The 19,566-nt window shown below is 55.7% G+C and overlaps 1 protein-coding gene across 16 annotated transcripts in view; it reads right to left on the minus strand.

Annotated features, from left to right (window-relative positions):
• The window catches only part of ARAP1 (ArfGAP with RhoGAP domain, ankyrin repeat and PH domain 1), a 222,196-nt gene that overhangs the window by 48,566 nt on the left and 154,064 nt on the right, over window positions 1–19,566 (minus strand). For all 16 annotated transcript variants that reach the window (XR_010597928.1, XR_010597926.1, XR_010597927.1 and 13 more), the window contains 7 exons: window positions 15,253–15,322; window positions 14,203–14,323; window positions 13,120–13,325; window positions 8,261–8,367; window positions 7,946–8,145; window positions 6,582–6,667; window positions 79–261 (listed from right to left, as the gene is read on the minus strand). Coding sequence is in view for 8 of the 16 variants with exons in the window: in XM_065581836.1 (XP_065437908.1) it covers window positions 79–261; window positions 6,582–6,667; window positions 7,946–8,145; window positions 8,261–8,367; window positions 13,120–13,325; window positions 14,203–14,323; window positions 15,253–15,322 (973 nt within the window). In the remaining 8 variants the exon portion in view is untranslated. The remainder of the gene's footprint in view (window positions 1–78; window positions 262–6,581; window positions 6,668–7,945; window positions 8,146–8,260; window positions 8,368–13,119; window positions 13,326–14,202; window positions 14,324–15,252; window positions 15,323–19,566) is intronic.

The raw sequence follows: 19,566 nt of genomic DNA on the forward strand, positions 1-19,566 counted from the left end.
TGGAGACCCCTTGCTGGGACAGAGGCCCGCAGAATAGCCCTTCTCCTGAATGTGATCTCGAGACCACTAGGCACCAACCTTGTTGAGCTCCTCCTGGTTCCCGAAGAGTGGGTGGTAGCGCCGATACTTGCCCTCCTTGTACTTGGCTATGAGGAAGCGTCTCCGCTCCTGGCTCCCGCTCGCCACGTGGATGGCCTCGCTGGGGGGCACGTTGGCTGCCCAGAACTGGTTCGCCACGCAGTTCCCAACCTGGCAGAACAGCTGGGGATACAAAACAGTGACGGCAGAGTGAACGGCACAGGCTGGCACCTCTGTGCCAATGCCACCGCCTCCCCATTGCCCTTCCCGCATCCCACATGGATCTCCGCTGGACGCGAGACAAACCGTGTGGGGCCGGCGCCTAGCGCAGCTCTGGGTGTGGTCAAAGGGGGAGAACAGCGCCAACCTGCCTGTCACTAACGCTCAGTCCAACAGGCCAAACGGGCTCACCCGCAGGGCACGTGCAAAGCCCGTGTGTTAGTGAGGCTTTTCCCAAGGGGTGGGCTGAGTGGGGAAGGTTGGGCTAGGGGCCTGGTGCGAATGGAACAAAGAGACAGACGGACAGACAAGCAAATGTCCTACGGCCTGTATTCAACAGGAGATCAAACTACGTGATCTCAGCGGTCCCTTCTGGCTCTGTGGTGCACCAACCTATGAATCGGAGATCAGATACCACGGTGAGGGGCAGCAGTTTAAGAACTGGGGGTGGGGGAGAGAGAGCTGGTATCTGAATGTCCCGGCACGGACGTGGGAGCCCTGTTTGCTGTTCACATGTGAAATCGCCCATTGCGTGATGTCTGCAGACAGACACAGAGACCAGCTAACTGTCGGCCTGTTTGTTCATCTCCTCCATCCCCTCAGCCAGTCTGGGATTGTTCTCCGCAGAACACACCCTGAGGGCCTTGGCTGGCCCCAAAACACCTTTCCTATGGACCCCAGTCCAGAGAACACTGCTCAGCCTCTAAGCCTATGGTCTGGCAGGGCAGCCAATCCCCTGCCCCCTTTCCTACCGCAGAATAACATCTGTGGAGCCGCACGGAGGCTTGTCGGCTCATGCTGACGTTTTAAAGCGATTGCTCCTCATTTTCACCCGGAGCAGCCCCTGCACTTTGAGAGTCACACATTTCCTTATTGATGTTCTTCCTCCTGCACTGGTTTGTTATTGTAGGGTCGCTCGCAAGTGCTAGGCTGCACATGCTGGTTTGTTATTGTAGGGTCGCTCACAAGAGCTGGGCTGCACGTGCTGGTTTGTTATTGTAGGGTCACTCGCAAGTGCTAGGCTGCACGTGCTGGTTTGTTATTGTAGGGTCGCTCACAAGAGCTGGGCTGCACATGCTGGTTTGTTATTGTAGGGTCGCTCACAAGTGCTGGGCTGCACGTGCTGGTTTGTTATTGTAGGGTCGCTCGCAAGTGCTGGGCTGCACGTGCCGGTTTGTTATTGTAGGGTCGCTGGCAAGAGCTGGGCTGCACGTGCTGGTTTGTTATTGTAGGGTCGCTCGCAAGAGCTGGGCTGCACATGCTGGTTTGTTATTGTAGGGTCGTTCACAAGTGCCGGGCTGCACATGCTGGTTTGTTATTGTAGGGTCGCTCGCAAGTGCTGGGCTGCACGTGCTGGTTTGTTATTGTAGGGTCGCTCGCAAGAGCTGGGCTGCACGTGCTGGTTTGTTATTGTAGGGTCACTCGCAAGTGCTGGGCTGCACATGCTGGTTTGTTATTGTAGGGTCGCTCGCAAGTGCTGGGCTGCACGTGCTGGTTTGTTATTAGAGGGTCGCTCGCAAGTGTTGGGCTGCATGTGCTGGTTTGTTATTGTAGGGTCGCTCACAAGAGCTGGGCTGCACATGCTGGTTTGTTATTGTAGGGTCGCTCACAAGTGCTGGGCTGCACGTGCTGGTTTGTTATTGTAGGGTCGCTCGCAAGTGCTGGGCTGCACGTGCTGGTTTGTTATTGTAGGGTCGCTCGCAAGTGCTGGGCTGCACGTGCTGGTTTGTTATTGTAGAGTCGCTCACAAGAGCTGGGCTGCACATGCTGGTTTGTTATTGTAGGGTCGCTCACAAGTGCTGGGCTGCACATGCTGGTTTGTTATTGTAGGGTCACTCGCAAGAGCTGGGATGCACGTGCTGGTTTGTTATTGTAGGGTCGCTCGCAAGTGCTGGGCTGCACGTGCTGGTTTGTTATTGTAGGGTCGCTCGCAAGTGCTGGGCTGCACGTGCTGGTTTGTTATTGTAGGGTCGCTCGCAAGTGCTGGGATGCACGTGCTGGTTTGTTATTGTAGGGTCGCTCACAAGTGCCGGGCTGCACGTGCTGGTTTGTTATTGTAGGGTCGCTGGCAAGAGCTGGGCTGCACGTGCTGGTTTGTTATTGTAGGGTCACTCGCAAGAGCTGGGCTGCACGTGCTGGTTTGTTATTGTGGGGTCACTCGCAAGAGCTGGGCTGCACGTGCTGGTTTGTTATTGTAGGGTCACTCGCAAGAGCTGGGCTGCACGTGCTGGTTTGTTATTGTAGGGTCGCTCACAAGTGCTGGGCTGCACATGCTGGTTTGTTATTGTAGGGTCGCTCACAAGTGCTGGGCTGCACGTGCTGGTTTGTTATTAGAGGGTCGCTCGCAAGTGTTGGGCTGCATGTGCTGGTTTGTTATTGTAGGGTCGCTCACAAGAGCTGGGCTGCACATGCTGGTTTGTTATTGTAGGGTCGCTCACAAGTGCTGGGCTGCACGTGCTGGTTTGTTATTGTAGGGTCGCTCGCAAGTGCTGGGCTGCACGTGCTGGTTTGTTATTGTAGGGTCGCTCACAAGTGCTGGGCTGCACGTGCTGGTTTGTTATTGTAGGGTCGCTCGCAAGTGCTGGGCTGCACGTGCTGGTTTGTTATTGTAGGGTCGCTCGCAAGAGCTGGGCTGCACATGCTGGTTTGTTATTGTAGGGTCACTCGCAAGTGCTGGGCTGCACATGCTGGTTTGTTATTGTAGGGTCGCTCGCAAGTGCTGGGCTGCACGTGCTGGTTTGTTATTGTAGGGTCGCTGGCAAGAGCTGGGCTGCACGTGCTGGTTTGTTATTGTAGGGTCGCTCAGAAGTGCTGGGCTGCACGTGCTGGTTTGTTATTGTAGGGTCGCTCACAAGTGCTGGGCTGCACGTGCTGGTTTGTTATTAGAGGGTTGCTCATGAGTTCCAGGCCACACACATTGGTTTGTTATTGTCAGGTTGCAACTAAGTGCTGGGCTGCACCTGCTGGTTTGTTATTGTAGGGTCGTTCACAAGCGCAGGGCTTCAGATACTAGTTTGTTATTGTAGGGTCGTTCACAAGCGCAGGGCTTCACATACTGGTTTGTTATTATAGGGTTGCTCCTGAGTGCAGGCCAAGGGCACTGCTTTTACTGTTGGTGGAGAACACAAGGAAGAACAACAATGCAGATTCCAGTAGAGAGTGCAGCGTGTGTGTGTCTGACTGTCTGCACTGTCCTGGACACAAAATGGCTGCCTGACTCCGCAGTGAACAGAGCCCTTTGTAATTCAAAGGGGCAGTGCACAGAAAACGCCATCATCACCCCAGCTAAACACTTCACAAGGCGAGAGCAAGTATCAGAGCGGGGAGAGGGAAGGGACTAGAAGCTGAGGAGAAGGTATAAGAAGGAACTGACAGTGGTGGAGTGGTCCTGGTCTCTCCCTGGGGGGGAGAGGGAGCTGGGGAAGTACGGAGGGGGGTGAGATCTACGGGGGGAACATCCCCATTTTGCTGTCAGCCGGTTTCTCTGCACGTCACATGGCGGGGACCACTGGGGGTTAACGTAGCCTTAGAGCGGGGAGAGCAGAAACCTGCCGCCCACAGCTAGGGAGAGCAGCTGGAAGCACTTTCAGGATGTGGCCGTGGGAAGCAGGCGCTGGCTGGATCTGACTCTGGGGCAGGGGAGAGGTGTCTGGAACGCAGAGGCCGGACACAGCCAGGCTCCGGGTGGACACGGGCCGAGCTGCAAGCAGCTTTGGCCACCCTGGTAGCAGATGAATCTCCCAGCATGCCGCGCTTTGCTTCCAGATCCCATTGTCCTGGAGAAGGGCGGGGAAGGCTGCTCCTTGGCGCGGGGCCCCGAGTCTGACTGGATGGCGAGGAGGAGCAGCCGGCCTGGGGCTGGGAGCGCCGGGCTCCTGCTGGGGATGACTCAGGCAGGCCGACGACTGTCTGGTTTCGCCTCCGAACAGCCAAAGAGGGGTCTCTGTGGTGTGTGATGGAGGCAGAGCCATGCTGAGGCCTGTGCAGCCAGTGACCTACCTCCCACCGAGCAGAAGCGAGGTCCAAATGTCAAGAGACGGCAGCTGTCTCAGGCCGAGGCAGGATCCCCGGGTGGAGAACACCCTGCCAGGTCACAGGTGCAGCGACTGGGAGGACGGGAGGAGACGCACGACCTTTCCCAGCACCTCGATCCGAGGCTGTTGGCGCAGGCATGCTGGCTGACCGTAGGGTGCTCTCACAGACAGCCAGGGCCCAAGCTATGCAGGGCTTCGCAGAGCCAGGCCCTCCCTCCCAAATGGGCAGCCCCCTGCAACACATTCAGCCGTCACCCCCTCGGTGGGCCAAGGTCACCGTGGTGGGGGGTGGATGGGGAAGCGAAATGGCCCCTGCACCAGATCAGGTGGTGATGCAAGAGGCAGCCGGGGGCGTCTTGGGTGCCGGCGCTCTCAGAATGCAGTGCTGGCTCTGTTCGTGTCAGGGAATGTTTATTGAGAGCATCCAGGCGTTAGGTATCGACTGGTGTCTGCATCCCCCTGCCAGCTCCCTCCATGCTCCCGCCTGTTTTGAGTGCACGGTCAGACCCCACCGCCAGATCCATGTGCTGGAAGTGTACGGTCCTTTCTGGTGTGCGGAGAGGGTTGGAGGATGTCAGTAACTTGCCAGAGGCTCTGGGTCTATTGCAGGTGGGATGGGTGAGGTTCTGTGGCCTGCGATGTGTAGAGGGTCAGACTAGATGATCACAATGGGTCTTTCTGGCCTTAAAGTCTCTGAGTCTAGGGTTTGCAGGGAACACAACGATGGGTGGCCTGAATATGATTCAAGGGGGGTGCAGGAATCCCTTCCTGAACTCGCCAAGCACACGGCTGCCTGCCCAGAGCGAGAGGCAGCCATGTTGTGTCCCGCTCTGTGCAGATTGTCAGAGGAGATGCATACGCACACTGCGCTCTCTCCTGCAGTTTTGTCCTTCCTACTTGCGCTGCACTCTTGATCCACAGTCAGCGCTGCTCGAGACGGCAGCCCCCATTCGCTCTTCGCACATGAAGAAACTTGCTCCCTGCAGTCCCACCCAAGCCTGGCTCTGTGGGAGCAGTTCCCCGGTAGTTGGGCGGGGAACTGTAAGTAGAGGCTGATTATGAGAGGTGCCCACATCCAGGGAGCGGGTGCGAGGAGGCAGGGAACAACAAGACTCCTTCCTGGCGAGAATCCTGTCCTACTCTGATCACCAGGAGCCCGTCTGAGAGCCAGCAATCTATTCCACGCTGGCCGCCAAAGAGCTTGGTGATGGGCGCAGCATAAAACTTACTGCAGGCCAAGAGCTCAGGCAGCCACACGGGGCAGTGACAGCGCTAAGGGTCTGTCTCCACCGCAGTGAGAGGTGTGACAGCGACATGCGAACACACACCCGCGCTAGCAGGTACCAACAGCAGTGAAGCGGCAGCACAGGGGACCCTGGGCACATGAAGTCCAACGGCTAGCCTGCACTGCCACGGCTTCACCGCTTGTGCCCCAAGCTCCAGTAAAGCTAGCTCGGGAACGTCACGCAGGCAGCCGTCACACCTCTGATCCAGTGGAGACGTGCCCTGAGACACTGGCCAGCCCCAGCCATTCCGAACCAGCCCCTGAGAGGGGAAGGCCTCTTTCGCCCACTAGTCCCCTCCTCAGCCGGCTTTGCTGCTTGAAAACATATCCTCGGTATTTCTGCAGGAACAAAACACAGCCTCCCCCGCCCTCCAGGCTCCGGTTACTCCAGATGCCGTCACCGCGCCCGGATCAGCGCCTTTCCCACTGCTCTCAGTGCAGCTGTTTCTGACTCCGACAGCTCGGCCTCTCCTCCTTCAAAACAAAGCTGTGCAGGGCGCTATTAACGCCTTACGTCCCTTTGCCCCGCTCCCGAGCTCCTCAGCAGTGACTGATCCGCCAGCTCGGCTGTCTGCAGCCAGGCGCATTCGGGCTCCCGGCCCCAGACACGGGCTCGCTCGCCCCCTGAACGAAGGCATCGAGGCAGGTTTATTTCCAGACCCATGGGAGCAATAGGGAATGTTTCCAGAGGGTGGAAGCTACAGAAGCAAAGCTGGGGATTCTACGTCACAGCAGCGTCCGTCGGGGAATACAGATGCCAAGGGGTACGGGAGCTCAGAATCAGCCCGCCTGGGTTCAACTGGCAGTTTCGAACTTCCCAGAAGCAGGTACCCAGCCAGTCTGGCTCTGTACCGTTTGCCACAGGCCCCGCAAGCGTCTGAGTATCAAATAAGGGCTGGATTTCACAGATGGCTACGAACGAGCCCCCTTTCCACCAGCCAGCCAATGGGAATCTGCACCGATACCTCGATCAGCTCCTCCGTCCACACCTTTCTGTCCATCTTCAGGCTCCGCACTTTGGTGATGCTCGGCCCCAGCCCCCGATGTTCTCCTGTGGGTCAGACAAACAAAAGCAAACGTCTCATTAGGGACAGCAGCACGGCCTCGTGATCTGAGCATGAGTCTGAGAGCCAGGAATTCGGCAGCCAAGCAGTGGCTCTGCTCGGTGGCCCCGGGTTAGTGCTGTAGCCTCTCTGCCTCAGTTTTCCCATCTGCAGAAGGGGATAACGGTATCAGGTACGGCGAAGTTATCCTGCTAAGTGCCGGGTAAGCCTCCCCCCTCCTTCATGCCTCCACTTTACCCTGGAGGGTGCCGCTCGAGACAGGAGAACACTTCAGTCTCCCTGGTTTTTCCAACCCGTGGCGGTTTTCTGATGCAGACAACTGCCAAAGAATCACAGCGAGTAGAGTGGGAACAAGATCTACATCGCTGGGTCACCTCCAGCCCATCGCCTTGGCCACTGGGAACTGGACTAATACCATCCGCTCAGGGCTTGTCTACACTACAGGGCCTCTGCTGGTAAAGCTACTCTTGTACGGCTTTGCCAGCAGAGCCCCCTAGTGGAGAGGCAGCGCATGCATCGCTCCGCCAGCTCCCTGAAGCCAACACAAGTGCTCGTCTGCCAGCAGAGCTGTGTCTCCACCAGGGGAGCTGCCGGCCCAGCTGTGTCGGTGAGGGGGGTGATTGGTTTCACATTCCTAGCCAACACAGCTAGGCTGGCAAGACTTAGAAGCCTGGACACGCTTAATGACAGACACTCCAGAAAGGGCCCCTCAGGGCTCCGCTGCGGCTGGCGGGTTGCTCAGTGAAGTCCCGCTGTGACTTTGGAGCCCCCGCCCCGAGCGGAACATGCGCTTGGGCGATGAGCAGCCTTGTCTGGACCCGGCTGCAGCTGCCCCGGAACGGATCCTGCGTCAGAAGGACTCTGATGTCCCTAAAAAGAACAGGAGTACTTGGGGCACCTTAGAGACTAACACATTTATTAGAGCATAAGCTTTCGTGGACTACAGCCCAAAATCTGATGTCCCTGTTTCTGAGTTAGGAAGAATCTCCCTCTGGAGGAGGCAATTCCACAAGTGTCCACTAGGGGGGTTCCTGACCCTGCCTCCAAAATGGCTGAGACAGGCACAAGTCTGACCTAGCCGGGCAATTCCTAAGGAGGGTGAGAAGGATCGGCCCAGTCCGGGGTGATGGAGGAAGAGGCAAAGCCCAGTGCCATTGCTGAAGCCAGGGAGGCACCATGCTCTAAGCTCACTGGCCCAGCTGTGGAGCTGGGCCACTCTCCCACCACCGTCCCCACGGCTCGCGCCACCTGGTCTCGGCCCGTACCTGCGCATCTCTTGCAGATGACGACACAAAGGTTGACGGAGGCCCAGTCGGGTTTGGGCGACCCGCAGTCTGCGCAGAACCGGTTTGCCTCCACCGACCAGATCTTCTCCGCTACCTCTGAGTTGGAGAGGGCCTCGGCGATGGACTGCTGCATGGCCTCCACCCATTCGTCCTTCTCCTGGTCCGAGTCTGCCGAGAAGCTGAAAGACACCAGAGAGCCGTGTGGGGGAACAGAGTGGCTGGGGAGAGACCCGTGCTGTACGGCGGGGGAGGGATCAGCACCCGTGGGGCACGGCACCTAGACCCCCCCCTCACCTGAAGATCCTGTAAGGCGTCGTCAGATCAAATCCTCTTCTGTCCACGTCCTTCACATTCCCCACATTCATCTCAATGTAAGTGATTCCGATCCCCTGTCGATAATCCTGATGGGGCAAGAACAGCCAGGAAAGGGTTAAAAACCAATAGTACGGGACTCACAATGTCACTCCAGAGGCACCTACGGCTGTTCTGCATGTGGGAGCGAAGCCGCCAAGTGAGAAGGGGGCAGTGCACACACTCCAGCCCTGGGCACCCAGCCTGCAGGCGCCAATACCAGCCCTATCGCACCCAGTGCTGGCAGTGCCATGGTCGCTGCTGGGGCCCTCGAGCCCCGGAGGCGTGTCGTGGTGACTGGCCTGCACAGATAACCTAACTGGGAGCTCAACTGGGGCAAAGCGCCTGAAAGTTTCTGAAGGGTCACAATCACCTGGACCAACAAAGGGCGATAGGATCAGGTGCAAAAGGGAGACAGACGGACCCAATGAGACCACCCAAGAAAGGCCTCCGGCTATAACTCAAGCACTGGGTTACGATCACACCTGGCAAACCAGAGCAGCGTGGGACCAGAAATCAACGGCTCAAACAAGAGCAGCGCGGGACTGGAAATCAGTGGAACGAAGTTGGTGTGTGGGAAACGAGGCGGAATCGGTGTACGAGATAATGAGGGGATGGGCCGTTCCGCCCGTCGCTCCCTTCTGGGGGTCTGAAAAGGAAACGGCGTCTGGGGGCAAATTAGCAGCTATCTGCCAACGATCACTGGAGTGAGCTTTAGCATCATGGCTGCCACTCCCACCGTCTCCTGGGACCCCAGGATCCATCACAACACCACTGGGCCGCCTTCGTTGTCCTGATCCCAAGATGTCCTGACCACACTGGGCCGAGAGCAAACACCTTCTGGGATGTGAGAGTTTGTAAAACACCCCCCCCATCCCTGCCCCCCGTGTGTCCTCTTCCTTCCTCCCCTTATTTCTTCTCTTTCCTATCCCTCTCCTTGTTAATGCTGTCTGATCAGAGCTGGGCGTAGCCAAGACTGTATTTTGCAACACAGCTGCAAGCCTGGGACCAGAATGAGGCAGATAAAAGCAATGCTGTACAAAGCCCGATGCTGGTACGTGTTTGCCGGGTGGGTGATAAGACCAAGACCATGTGCTGGGCCTGCGTCCTTCCAGCACTGAGGTTGCAAATGAGTCAGGCCCAGAGACAGAAGCTGCATTTTCTCTCTTTCCTGCTCTTTTTCTCTCCCCTTTTGTGTGTCTCTCTTGTGTTGTCTAGGAAACAGGACTGGACTTTAGCACCAGCAGTTCCAGCCCATCTCAGCTGACTTCGTCTCTTTCCCCCCACAAGGACAGCTATTACCGTCTTTGATACCATCTCCGAAGACTGACAAACAAGGAAGTTTTCCTTATAGAAACTTTTTGCAGCTCAAGGGCAAGGGAACAATGCTGTGGTTAAAAGAAAAGCTCCTTAATATTTTGCATTTCAAATGCTTTAACTGTTTGTTCTTCTTTCCTGTATCTTGAATTAGAGGTTACAAAGGATTTTTAATGGTGTGTTTGCCATAGAACTAAGCATGAAGTCCTTGAGAGATGTCCAATCTCTGGCTTCCGGAGTATGCTCATCGGGTCTCAACTTCGCTGGGTCAGATCCGTGGGCCGCATGGAGGTTTTCTATATACCGAAAGCTGTGCTCTATGGCCAACTGAGTGCTCTAAGGATTGACACATCCTCAGACACCTTGAAGGCCAACCTCAAAGCACGCAAGATGAATATGAGTGAATAGCAGAACACTGTTGCAAGAAAGCAAACATCATTCTGGGATGCATTAACAGATATGTTGTGAGCAAGACACGAGAAGGAATTCTTCCGCTCTACTCCGCTCTGATTAGGCCTCATCTGGAGTATTGTGTCCAGTTCTGGGTAACACATTTCAGGAAAGATGTGGGCAAACTGGAGAAAGTCCAGAGAAGAGCAACAAAAATGATATAAGGTCTAGAAAACATGACCTATGAGGGAAGATTGAAAACATTGGGGTGGTTTAGTCTGGAGAAGAGAAGACTGAGAGGGGACATGATAACAGTTTTCAAGTACATAAAAGATGATACAAGGAGGAGGGAGAAAAAATTTTCTTCTTAACCGCTAAGGATAGGACAAGAAGTAATGGGCTTAAATTGCAGCGAGGGAGGTTTAGGTTGGACATTAGGAAAAACTTCCTAACCGTCAAGGTGGTTAAGCACTGGAATAAATTGCCTAGGGAGGTTGTGGAATCTCCGTCATTGGAGGTTTTGAAGAGCAGGTTGGACAAACACCTGTCAGGGATGGTCTAGATAATACTTAGCCCTGCCTCAGTGCAGGGGACTGGACTAGATGACCTCTTGAGGTCCCGTCCAGTCCTATGATTCTAAGACAGACGTTAAAACCTGGGAACTCGTTGCACTGGACAGACCCAGATGGAAGGTCTGTGCCATGAAGCCGTGTCCACCTTTCAGGAGCGGCATGCGAGGTCTTTGTAGAAGAGTCTGTGCCAGGCTTAAAGAGACCACAGTCTGCAGAATTCCTTCAAGTCGCGTTGCAGACAACTCTCCCCTCCTGGTGAGACAGGGTGGAGGGGAGCAGGGCTAGGGCACATCAGGGGGGCACCGCAAATGGCCGCTTCGCACTCCCACCTCCAGCGCAACTCGTACCCGGGTCCTGCGCCCCTCTGTTACCTAGCAGCTCTGTGTTCTTGGGGAACCAGGGCACAGTACCCAGCCTGTCTGACTCATGAAAGACCTTTTCCACCCCACAGCCTCTGCTTGAGCCAAAACTGATCAGAAGAAAGACTTACAAAAAGCAATGAAAAGGCCGTGGGAGACATACCTAAACCCCTGGGAGAAGGGTGACAGGTTTAAGGAAACTCCCCTAGCCTCATTTGCATCGAAGATGGGACAAGGAGGCATCTCCATTAGCATACAGAATGGAGAACAGAGATTCCAAGGCAAGAACCACACGGAACTCTGGGATCAGCAAAGCAGGGAAGCACGGCATCATGGGGGATCTCTGCTCCAGATGTTAATGAGCCCACGCCTGCACACACCCAGCTCAGGAGTTATCAGACCAATTCTAGGAATAAATCCTTTATTGGTATCCAAAATAGTGAAGCTCCCTAAGTGCATTGTGAGCTCCCTCCAAGGAACACCGCCCAAAGCCAGGAATGATCAGCTCCCATTGTCTAGCCTGAACAAAACAACTTTGGTATCTCCCTTGTTTACACATAAACAAATCTAGTGATCCCCCTTGAACCACAAAAACCCCTACCCATGCTCAGGAAAGTGTTCCTGGATCCAAAATCTGCATCAGTTCCACTGGGACTTCATCTTCTCCTGACTGATCGTTCTGGGGCTCTGCCTGTCTCCAGCACTCCAGACCCTCAGCTACCACCATCACTGGGACCCCTGATCGATTCAAGCTTCACGGAGTGGTGAGAATCCAGCTCTCTCTCTCTCGGTATAGCCTTCTGACCCTGACTTGTGTGATCAGTTATAGTTTTCTAAACCTGACTTTTATGATCAAATATAAGTTAGATTTAATATTGTAACAGTTTTGTTTGTTTGGTTCCCCTATGGTTATTACCGGCAATAAATAACTTTCATGGTTAAGCTGGTTGCTTCTCTCTCTCTCACTTCCCCTCTCCCTCTCCCCCGCCCCTCCGGGGGTGTGTTTTGGTTTCCTCATTCGCTCTGCAGCAACGCTCCTCGTACCTAACCTAAAAGATCCCTGCAGCGCCCAAAAATCCTGTGGGGTTTGCTCATCAAGTGGGTCACTACCAGACAATTGTAACATGAAAGTGGGGATAGGGGCGTGCGGAACCTGGGACATATGAGGGTGACAGTTTGGAAGTGCTGCTCGACCCAGCCCGCGTGGGTATGCTCTATTCCGGTGCGGTACATGTGGCATATGAGGGTGACAGCTTGAAGGTGCTGCTCGACCCAGCCTGCTAAGTCCAGGGATATATAAGGGCTCAGCTTGGGAGTGCTGATTGACCCAGTCCTTTCAGATGTGCTCTGTTAATGTGTGTGTTCATCTGATCCTGGGCCTGGAAGAACCCAGCCCTGGGGAGCCTAGGTCCTGCAGGATAGCTCCACTGGGAGGGACTTGCAGCAGGGAGAAGTAGAGCTCCGTATGAGAACACACGTGACACAAGCAGTACATTGATAGAATTACAGAACCCCCTTCCCCTCCCGAAGAGTAACCCGAATAAATGAGCGTACCCCAAAGTAACGGGCAGAGCTGGCAACACCTCTCTGCGCTGAGGGACTAAACTCCTGGTCTGATCCCCACTTCCCAACACCTCCTTGGAGGACGGATGGGACTACGGGGGTCAAAGGGCTGGGCCGGAGAGCCGGGTTCATTTCCTGCTCTGCCCTGACTCCCTGCGGGACCTCGGGCACAACCCTTCATCTACCCGCTGCTTCCACTGCCCACGTGTAAAATGAGCCGTCCGTCCCGCACGCTTTGCCTGCCTTGTCCAGTTCGCGCGCGTAGTGTTCGAGCCTGTGAATGTGCAGCTCCCAGCACAATGGGGACCCAGGGTCGGGCACTAGCTGCTCCCGCTCCTACGGCTCATAATAACCTTGCTCACAAACTCTCTTGGTGGCCCCAGGGAAAGGGCCCAGAGGGAGCAGACGCAGGGGAGGAGGGCGGGAGCAGGCAAGGAGCGAAGTGGGGATGGCATGAAGGAAGAGGGGGAAGTGGGAGGAGAAAGAAGGGCGTAAGAAGCGATTCGAGTTGGGCCGTGACCCCAGCCCCCGTCCCTTGGCAGGGGTCTGAGCTGTTGCATTTCAATACCCCTGGAAGGAGACAGCCTCCGTGGATACAGACCTCAGCGTTCTTGTACAGGAAAACCTTATCTCCAGCCACCACCACGTACAGCTTGTTCTTAAAGCCCCGCAGCTCCAGCAGCCCGCACTTGTCCACCGAGTCCAAGGCGCCGGTGGGCGGCTGGAACAGGGATATCCTATTCAAGCCCTTGAACTTCCGCTCGTCCACCATCTGCTGGAGGGTCCTCATCCACTCGTTACGATCCGCTGCAGGGCAGACGGGGCTCAGGGTCAGCTGGGAGCCGGGCCTGCCCTCAGACCCGAGGAGGAGCTCCAAAGCTGGTGCGCACGTTGGGCAGAGGCCCCCCCCCCCGCTCACTGGGGACACATGCGGGGGCACCGGGGGGCGAGAGCGTGGATTTCCAGCTTGGCCCTTTGCTCTGCAGAGCAGCAAGGGCTGGTCGCGTAGAGAGGCAGCGGCCTCGACCCGCCGGGCAGGGAGTGCCCCTCCAGCGCCCCTCGCCGCTCAGCAGGAAGCTGCCCCCGCCATCTCTTCTGGGGGGCCAGGCAGGGGGAAAGAGCGGGAAATTCGGTCACTGCCCCCAAAGCTCTTAACTGCTTTGGACGTTGGTCTGGACCGAGAGTGACTTGCTGGAAGAAGACGGAGCCAAAGCTCAGCTAAAGGAGGGCGAAGGGGTGGGGAGGGCGTGGTGCCATCTTCCGGGCATGATCATCAGGAGGGAGAGGGATTACTGAGGTGGGGGGCGGAGGGGTCAGCGGGCAATAACCAGGAGCAATGGGACCGGAGTGAGTAAAGGGAAATGACAGCTAACTCCTGGGAACCCTCCCCTGCCAGTGGGGTCCGCCAGGCTGTGGAATGGTCTCCCCACAGGGCTGGGGGGGAAGCACCTGTCCCTGGGGACCCCAGCCTGAGCAACATACAAGGGAACAGAGGGACTGAGAGCGCCCACATCTCTTACCCGTCACCAGCGTAGGGGTTTCAGTTATTGAACAGCTCCCCAAAGCAGGCGGGAGAAAGAGGAGCACTGCTTTCCTATTCGCTGCTTCCTTCTCCCCACCCTACAGGTGCCAGCCCTGGAGAAACCCGCGCCACGAGCGACACCGCAGGGCTCCCCGCACTCACCATCGCTCTCAGCCCGGAAGGCGAAGGTCCTGTTGTTAGTGATCACCTCGAATTTCTGGTCCCCGATGCTGGCCACGCGGGCTATTGAGGTCACCGGAATGAAGCGCTTGGAGTACGTGTCCTGCAGCAGAGTCACACGGGTCACAACCACCCCCCCAGAGACGCAGCAGGAGGGTAACAGACCCAAGGAAACACCCATGTGCTAGCACTACCTGAGGCTGAGCGCCCCATCACTGCCAACATCAGCCCTACCCATAGTCCGGAGAGACCCCCCCAGCACCGTCACTGAGCAAGGGGGTCAGCCCCATTCTGTTAACCTCAGTCCCTCTTGGACAGGGTATCCTTACCCACTCCCTGTACTAAAGCAGTGCCCAGCATTCCTGTGCGCTGTTAAAAACTTCTACTGCCTTCCACCCCAGAGGTGGCTGCATTCCACACCCACTCTGGCAGTAAGTGGAACCTTCCATGACTACAAGCAGATGAGAATCCCTGCGCCAATCCTGGGCTGACTCAGAGACAAGAACGCCACCGCCTGCAGCGTCAACACTACTCTTTACATCACCCTGGATCTGCAGAGGGGGGTCTCCCTTCCACCTTCTGACCAGGCCTAGCGCTGCTTCGCTTGGGAGCTCTAGTTCACAGCCCAACTGTGCGATGCAAGTTATTATCACTCTGTACTGGTTTCTAGAAAGCAGAGGGGAACCCGAACCAGAAGAGCACGTCCCCATCCCTGGGGGAAGCTCCAAACCACATGTCAGTCCCACCCTGGGTGGCAGATTTCAAAGACAAGCAATCTAGATTAGGTACCTACACAGCCCCACGATGGCAGTATCTGAGCACTGCACAACCTTTAATGCATTTCTCTTCCACATGGCAGGGCGGGGCTGGTATTCCCACTGTACAGATGAAGAACTGAGGCCCAGAAAGGCTAAGTGGCTGGCTCACGGTCACACAGAAAGTCTGTGACAGAGCGGGGCATTGAACTCAGAGCTCTCAAGGGCCAGGCTAGCGCCCTCCCTACCCACTGGCCCAGCCTGCCTCCCCACTCACCTTTTCGCTATCAAAATAGCGGAGGTAGTCGGCATCTAGCTTCACCCAGCGCTTCTGGTAGATGTATGAGCTGTAACGGGATGGAAACGGCTGGTTAGCCTTGGCGAGCTAGCAGTGCCAGCGGGGGATGCAGGGGCTCCTGACTGCTCCCTTAGCGAGCCAAGCTCAAGGAGGTAAGAGCATGGACGCTTGAGAAACACGCACCGGGGTAATCTGCCCCAAAGGACTTGCAACGTACCCAGCTGGACGGCATAGGAAGGACGGGCTAGACACACAGACATGCTTTTCCTGCTTGATAGTATAGACCCCTGCCCACCTGCTCCCCGCCTAGCTGTTTAAACGCAGGCTGGTATCTCGCAAGCAGCAGGGCATCCCGGAGAAGGGGTATGCAGGAGGCCAGAGCAGCCTTCATGTGGATCAGTGCGGGGGTGGGGAGGCGCCCCCCGTGTGAGGAGAATGTGTCTCCCGTGCACTGGGGAACCGGGGGGGCCAGGGACCCGTGCCCCCCCCATTTTTCCCATATGTGCTGTGGGAAAGATATGATCATAGAGGCGACACGTGGGTGGGGCATGTGGGGTCTCCCCAGAATGTGGCCAGCAGCAGCCTTTCGGCCCTGTGAGGGTGGAGGGGGGAAGGGATGAGCTGGTCCGTCAGAGCTCATCCCTTCTCCCCCTGTGGTTGGAAGCAGCTCCAATCCCTTCCCACCCGCACAGGGCCTCCAGGTGGCTAAAGCCTCCAGGCCGCTGCTGGCCACTAACATAGTCCAGCTGCCTCCTGTCCCTCCGGCTGAAGCGCGGGCAGGAAGGGGTTAAGCCCTAAGGAAGTGTTGTGCATTAGGGCCCCAGGGAACCTGACTGCAGGGGCTTCGGCAGCTGGCCGGAGGTGGCTCAGCAGGAGAGGGCTCCCCCTGCAGGAGGAGCGGCGCCTCACGTGGCTGCTGCCTTGCGGACAAAGCAGTCCCTGGGGCCGGGACCCGGACCAAGCAGGGGGTGAAATGGGTGCTGCTGCAGATCCTGCGAGTTCGGGATGGGAATAGGCTGGAAATCTCCTCCTCCCCCCAGCAATGTTGAGAACTAAAGTTGTCTTTTTTTTTTTTATCTGTCCGTACTATAATTAGACCTTCAATACGATAATGTGGCGACACTGTGTATTCTGGCTATTTAGGTGACAGCTCTACTCTGCAGGGTATTTGAGAATTATTTTAATTCCTCCGCCACTTTGGCCTTGCCCCCACCCTCACCCTCACCCCCCCACACACACACTTCTACAAAGGCTCCGGGGTCCCTGCTCCTGTGGCTCCTTGCAGCACATGATAGTAGAACACGGCGTGATTGAATTATTAACCAATCGACGTTATTAACCAATCAGGATGCTTTTACTATGTCATAAGCCCACTGTAGTTGATAAAATAATATTTGGCCAGTCATCTTGCTGTGAGAATAATATGTAGAGATATAGGCACTAAATATTTCCCATCATACTGTTTAAATCTGACTATATAGTACGAGAGTAAATGAAACCATGAATTCACAGGACTGTTTTGGGGAATGCTGATCGCTAACTTGGCTCCTGAACCACTGAGCTCTGAGTACAGTAACTCCTCGCTTAATGTTCTAGTTCTGTTCTTGAAAAATCCGACTTTAAGCAAAACAATGTTAAGCGAATCCAATTTCCCCATAAGAATTAATGTAAATAGTGGGGAGGTTAAGTTCCAGGGAAATTTTTTTCACCACACACAAGACTATTTTATATATATATATATATATATACAGTATAAGTTTTAAACAAACAATTTAATACTGTCCACAGCAATGATGATTGTGAAGCTTGGTTGAGGTGGTGGAGTCAGAGGGTGGGATATTTCCCAGGGAATGCCTTACTGCTAAATGATGAACTAGCACTTGGCTGAGCCCTCAAGGGTTAACACGTTGTTAATGTAGCTTCACGCTCTACAAAGCAGCACAAATGGAGGGAGGAGACACAGCTTGGCAGAGAGAGACAGAGACACACACTGTGTGTGAGAGAGAGAGAGAGAGAGAGAGAGAGAGAGAGAGAGAGAGAGACGCGCAATGCCCCTTTAAGTACACTGACACCACTCTAAGCACATTGCCTTTTTAAGTAGATCAGCAAGTTGAGACAGCAGCTGCTGCCAGCAAGCTCCCTCCGTCCTGAGTCCTGACATGTTCTGCCCTGCTCTATAGAGATGGGGTAAGCAGGGTGCAGGAGCGGGGGAAGGGGACACCTTGACCTTAGCGCCCCCCATCCCCCCACAGCAAGCAAGAGGCTCCCAGAGCAGCTCCAAGGCAGAGGGCAGGAGCAGCACACGGCAGTGGGGGGAGGGACAGCTGAACTGCCCGGTAATTGATAGCCTGCGGGGCGGCTGCCACACAGGGAACTTAGGGGAGCTGATGGGGGGCTGCTGGTCCACCCTGGTTCCAAGCCCCGGGCAGCTACCTCGAACGGGCTGCTCTTCCTGCAAGCAGTGGACAAAGCAGGCGGCTGCCAGAAGACATTATAAGGGAGCATTGCGCAACTTGAAACGAGCATGTTCCCTAATTGATCAGCAACGTAACACGGTTAACCGGGACGACGTTCAGTGAGGAATTACTGTATCCCTGCTCTAGGGGATGTTTCCACCATCCCTCCCCATTCCCCGATTTCCCTCTTACTGCCTTTGCTCAGCCAGTGCTTTCCACTGGCCCAGCCCTGCCAAGAGTTATCTGGGCCTCCTCAGTGTCACATGGACAACGAGAACTCCCCTCTCCCGTTCCCGAACCTGCCTGGGCACGGAGCAGCCAGCAAGTTCACCCTCAACGTGGTGCCGTCGCTCCCAGTTGGCGAGGCCAGGCCACATAATCCCACACACGTACATTGTAAAAGCCTGCTCTCCCCACCGCTCACCCCACCATAGATTGCCAGCCCGGCTGCTTTGCGCCTGCGAGGCCGTTCGTTCACTCTCTGGATCTCAGGCCATATGGGCAGGGATTCTCGGCTGCTGAGTTCTGCTGTCTCTTTCTGGTCAGTTTCACTAGCCGGCTCTGTCAGCTCAGGTCTGGCTCACAGCACTGTGCAATCACAACTAGTTTCTCAGGAATAATTTAAAGGAAGATTGATACGTGTATTAGGGTGCATAAGCCACCCTTAAAAGACACTAGCCATAGGGCAGGGGCCTAAGCTCTGTGGGCTCAGGGAAGACAGGGCAGGAACAAGTTGCCACAACAGTTCCACCACCAGCAGGAGACCTTTGAACAAGACGCTTTATTGGGGGAGGGGAGTGGCTAATAAATCAACCATCCCTTGAAAGCCAAACATACAGCAATCTCTCCGTGCGTCCAGTACACAGCCGAGCCTGTATACCGCCCTGCTTTGACTCCATTGACATCATCCCTGAACCACCACTGTCCCCCAGTCTCTCCAGACTTCAGCCTGTGCAGGCTGCCACAACCCGAGCCCTGAAACATACAGCACCCGCACCCCCCGTCCTCCGACTGCTCCAACAGCTCCCCGCTCGCTTCAGGGTCCAGGCTGAAATCACACTGCCTGGGTGAGATTCTCTACCCTCCTTTGCCCCTTTGGGTCACTCAGGGGGTGCAGTGGAGCAGGACAGCGGCCACATCGGGCCGGCTGAGACTCTCCCCAACACAGGGACATTCTCAATGGACACAGAGCCAGTGTAGCCCTAGCTGGTCCCTACAACACACCCAGTCTTGCCCCAAGGTGGGGCAGCATGCTGGGGTTGGGAATGGGACAAAAGACTTGCCAATCTATTCTCAGCTGTAGTCAGTCCTGTGAAGAGCTGGCACAAGTTAGAGCAACCCCAGGGCTTCTCTCACTGGCTCCAGGGCTGGGGACAGTGCACATGCTCCATGAGAATCAGGGAGCCAGGACCCACCGTCCCCTCTGGGCATTGTCTGTTACGGGCTTTCTTGCACCTTCCTATGAAACAACTGGCACCATCAGAAGCAGGAGACTGGCTAGGCAGAGCATGCTCTGAATCAACCCGGTAGCTCCTGGCTTCCCACTGCTCTGTGAAGGCAGTAAAATATTTACCTCATGGGGCCTGATCTCACAATAGCTATGGCTAGATTAATCATTAATATGGGAACTCTCTCTCTCTCTCTCTCTCACACACACACACACACACCTTCCTCCTCCTCAGGAAAACTCCAGAGTCCCAAGACACACATCCCAAGTTAGTTACTAGGGCCTGGTCTACACTAAAACATTATATCGGCTTAACTACATTGCTCAAGGCTGTGAAAAATCTACACCCCTGAGCGGTGTAGCTGACCTAAGTCCCTGTATAGACAGCCA

This window comes from Chrysemys picta, chromosome 1, assembly GCF_011386835.1.
Source record: "Chrysemys picta bellii isolate R12L10 chromosome 1, ASM1138683v2, whole genome shotgun sequence".
Taxonomy (NCBI): Eukaryota; Metazoa; Chordata; order Testudines; family Emydidae; genus Chrysemys; species Chrysemys picta.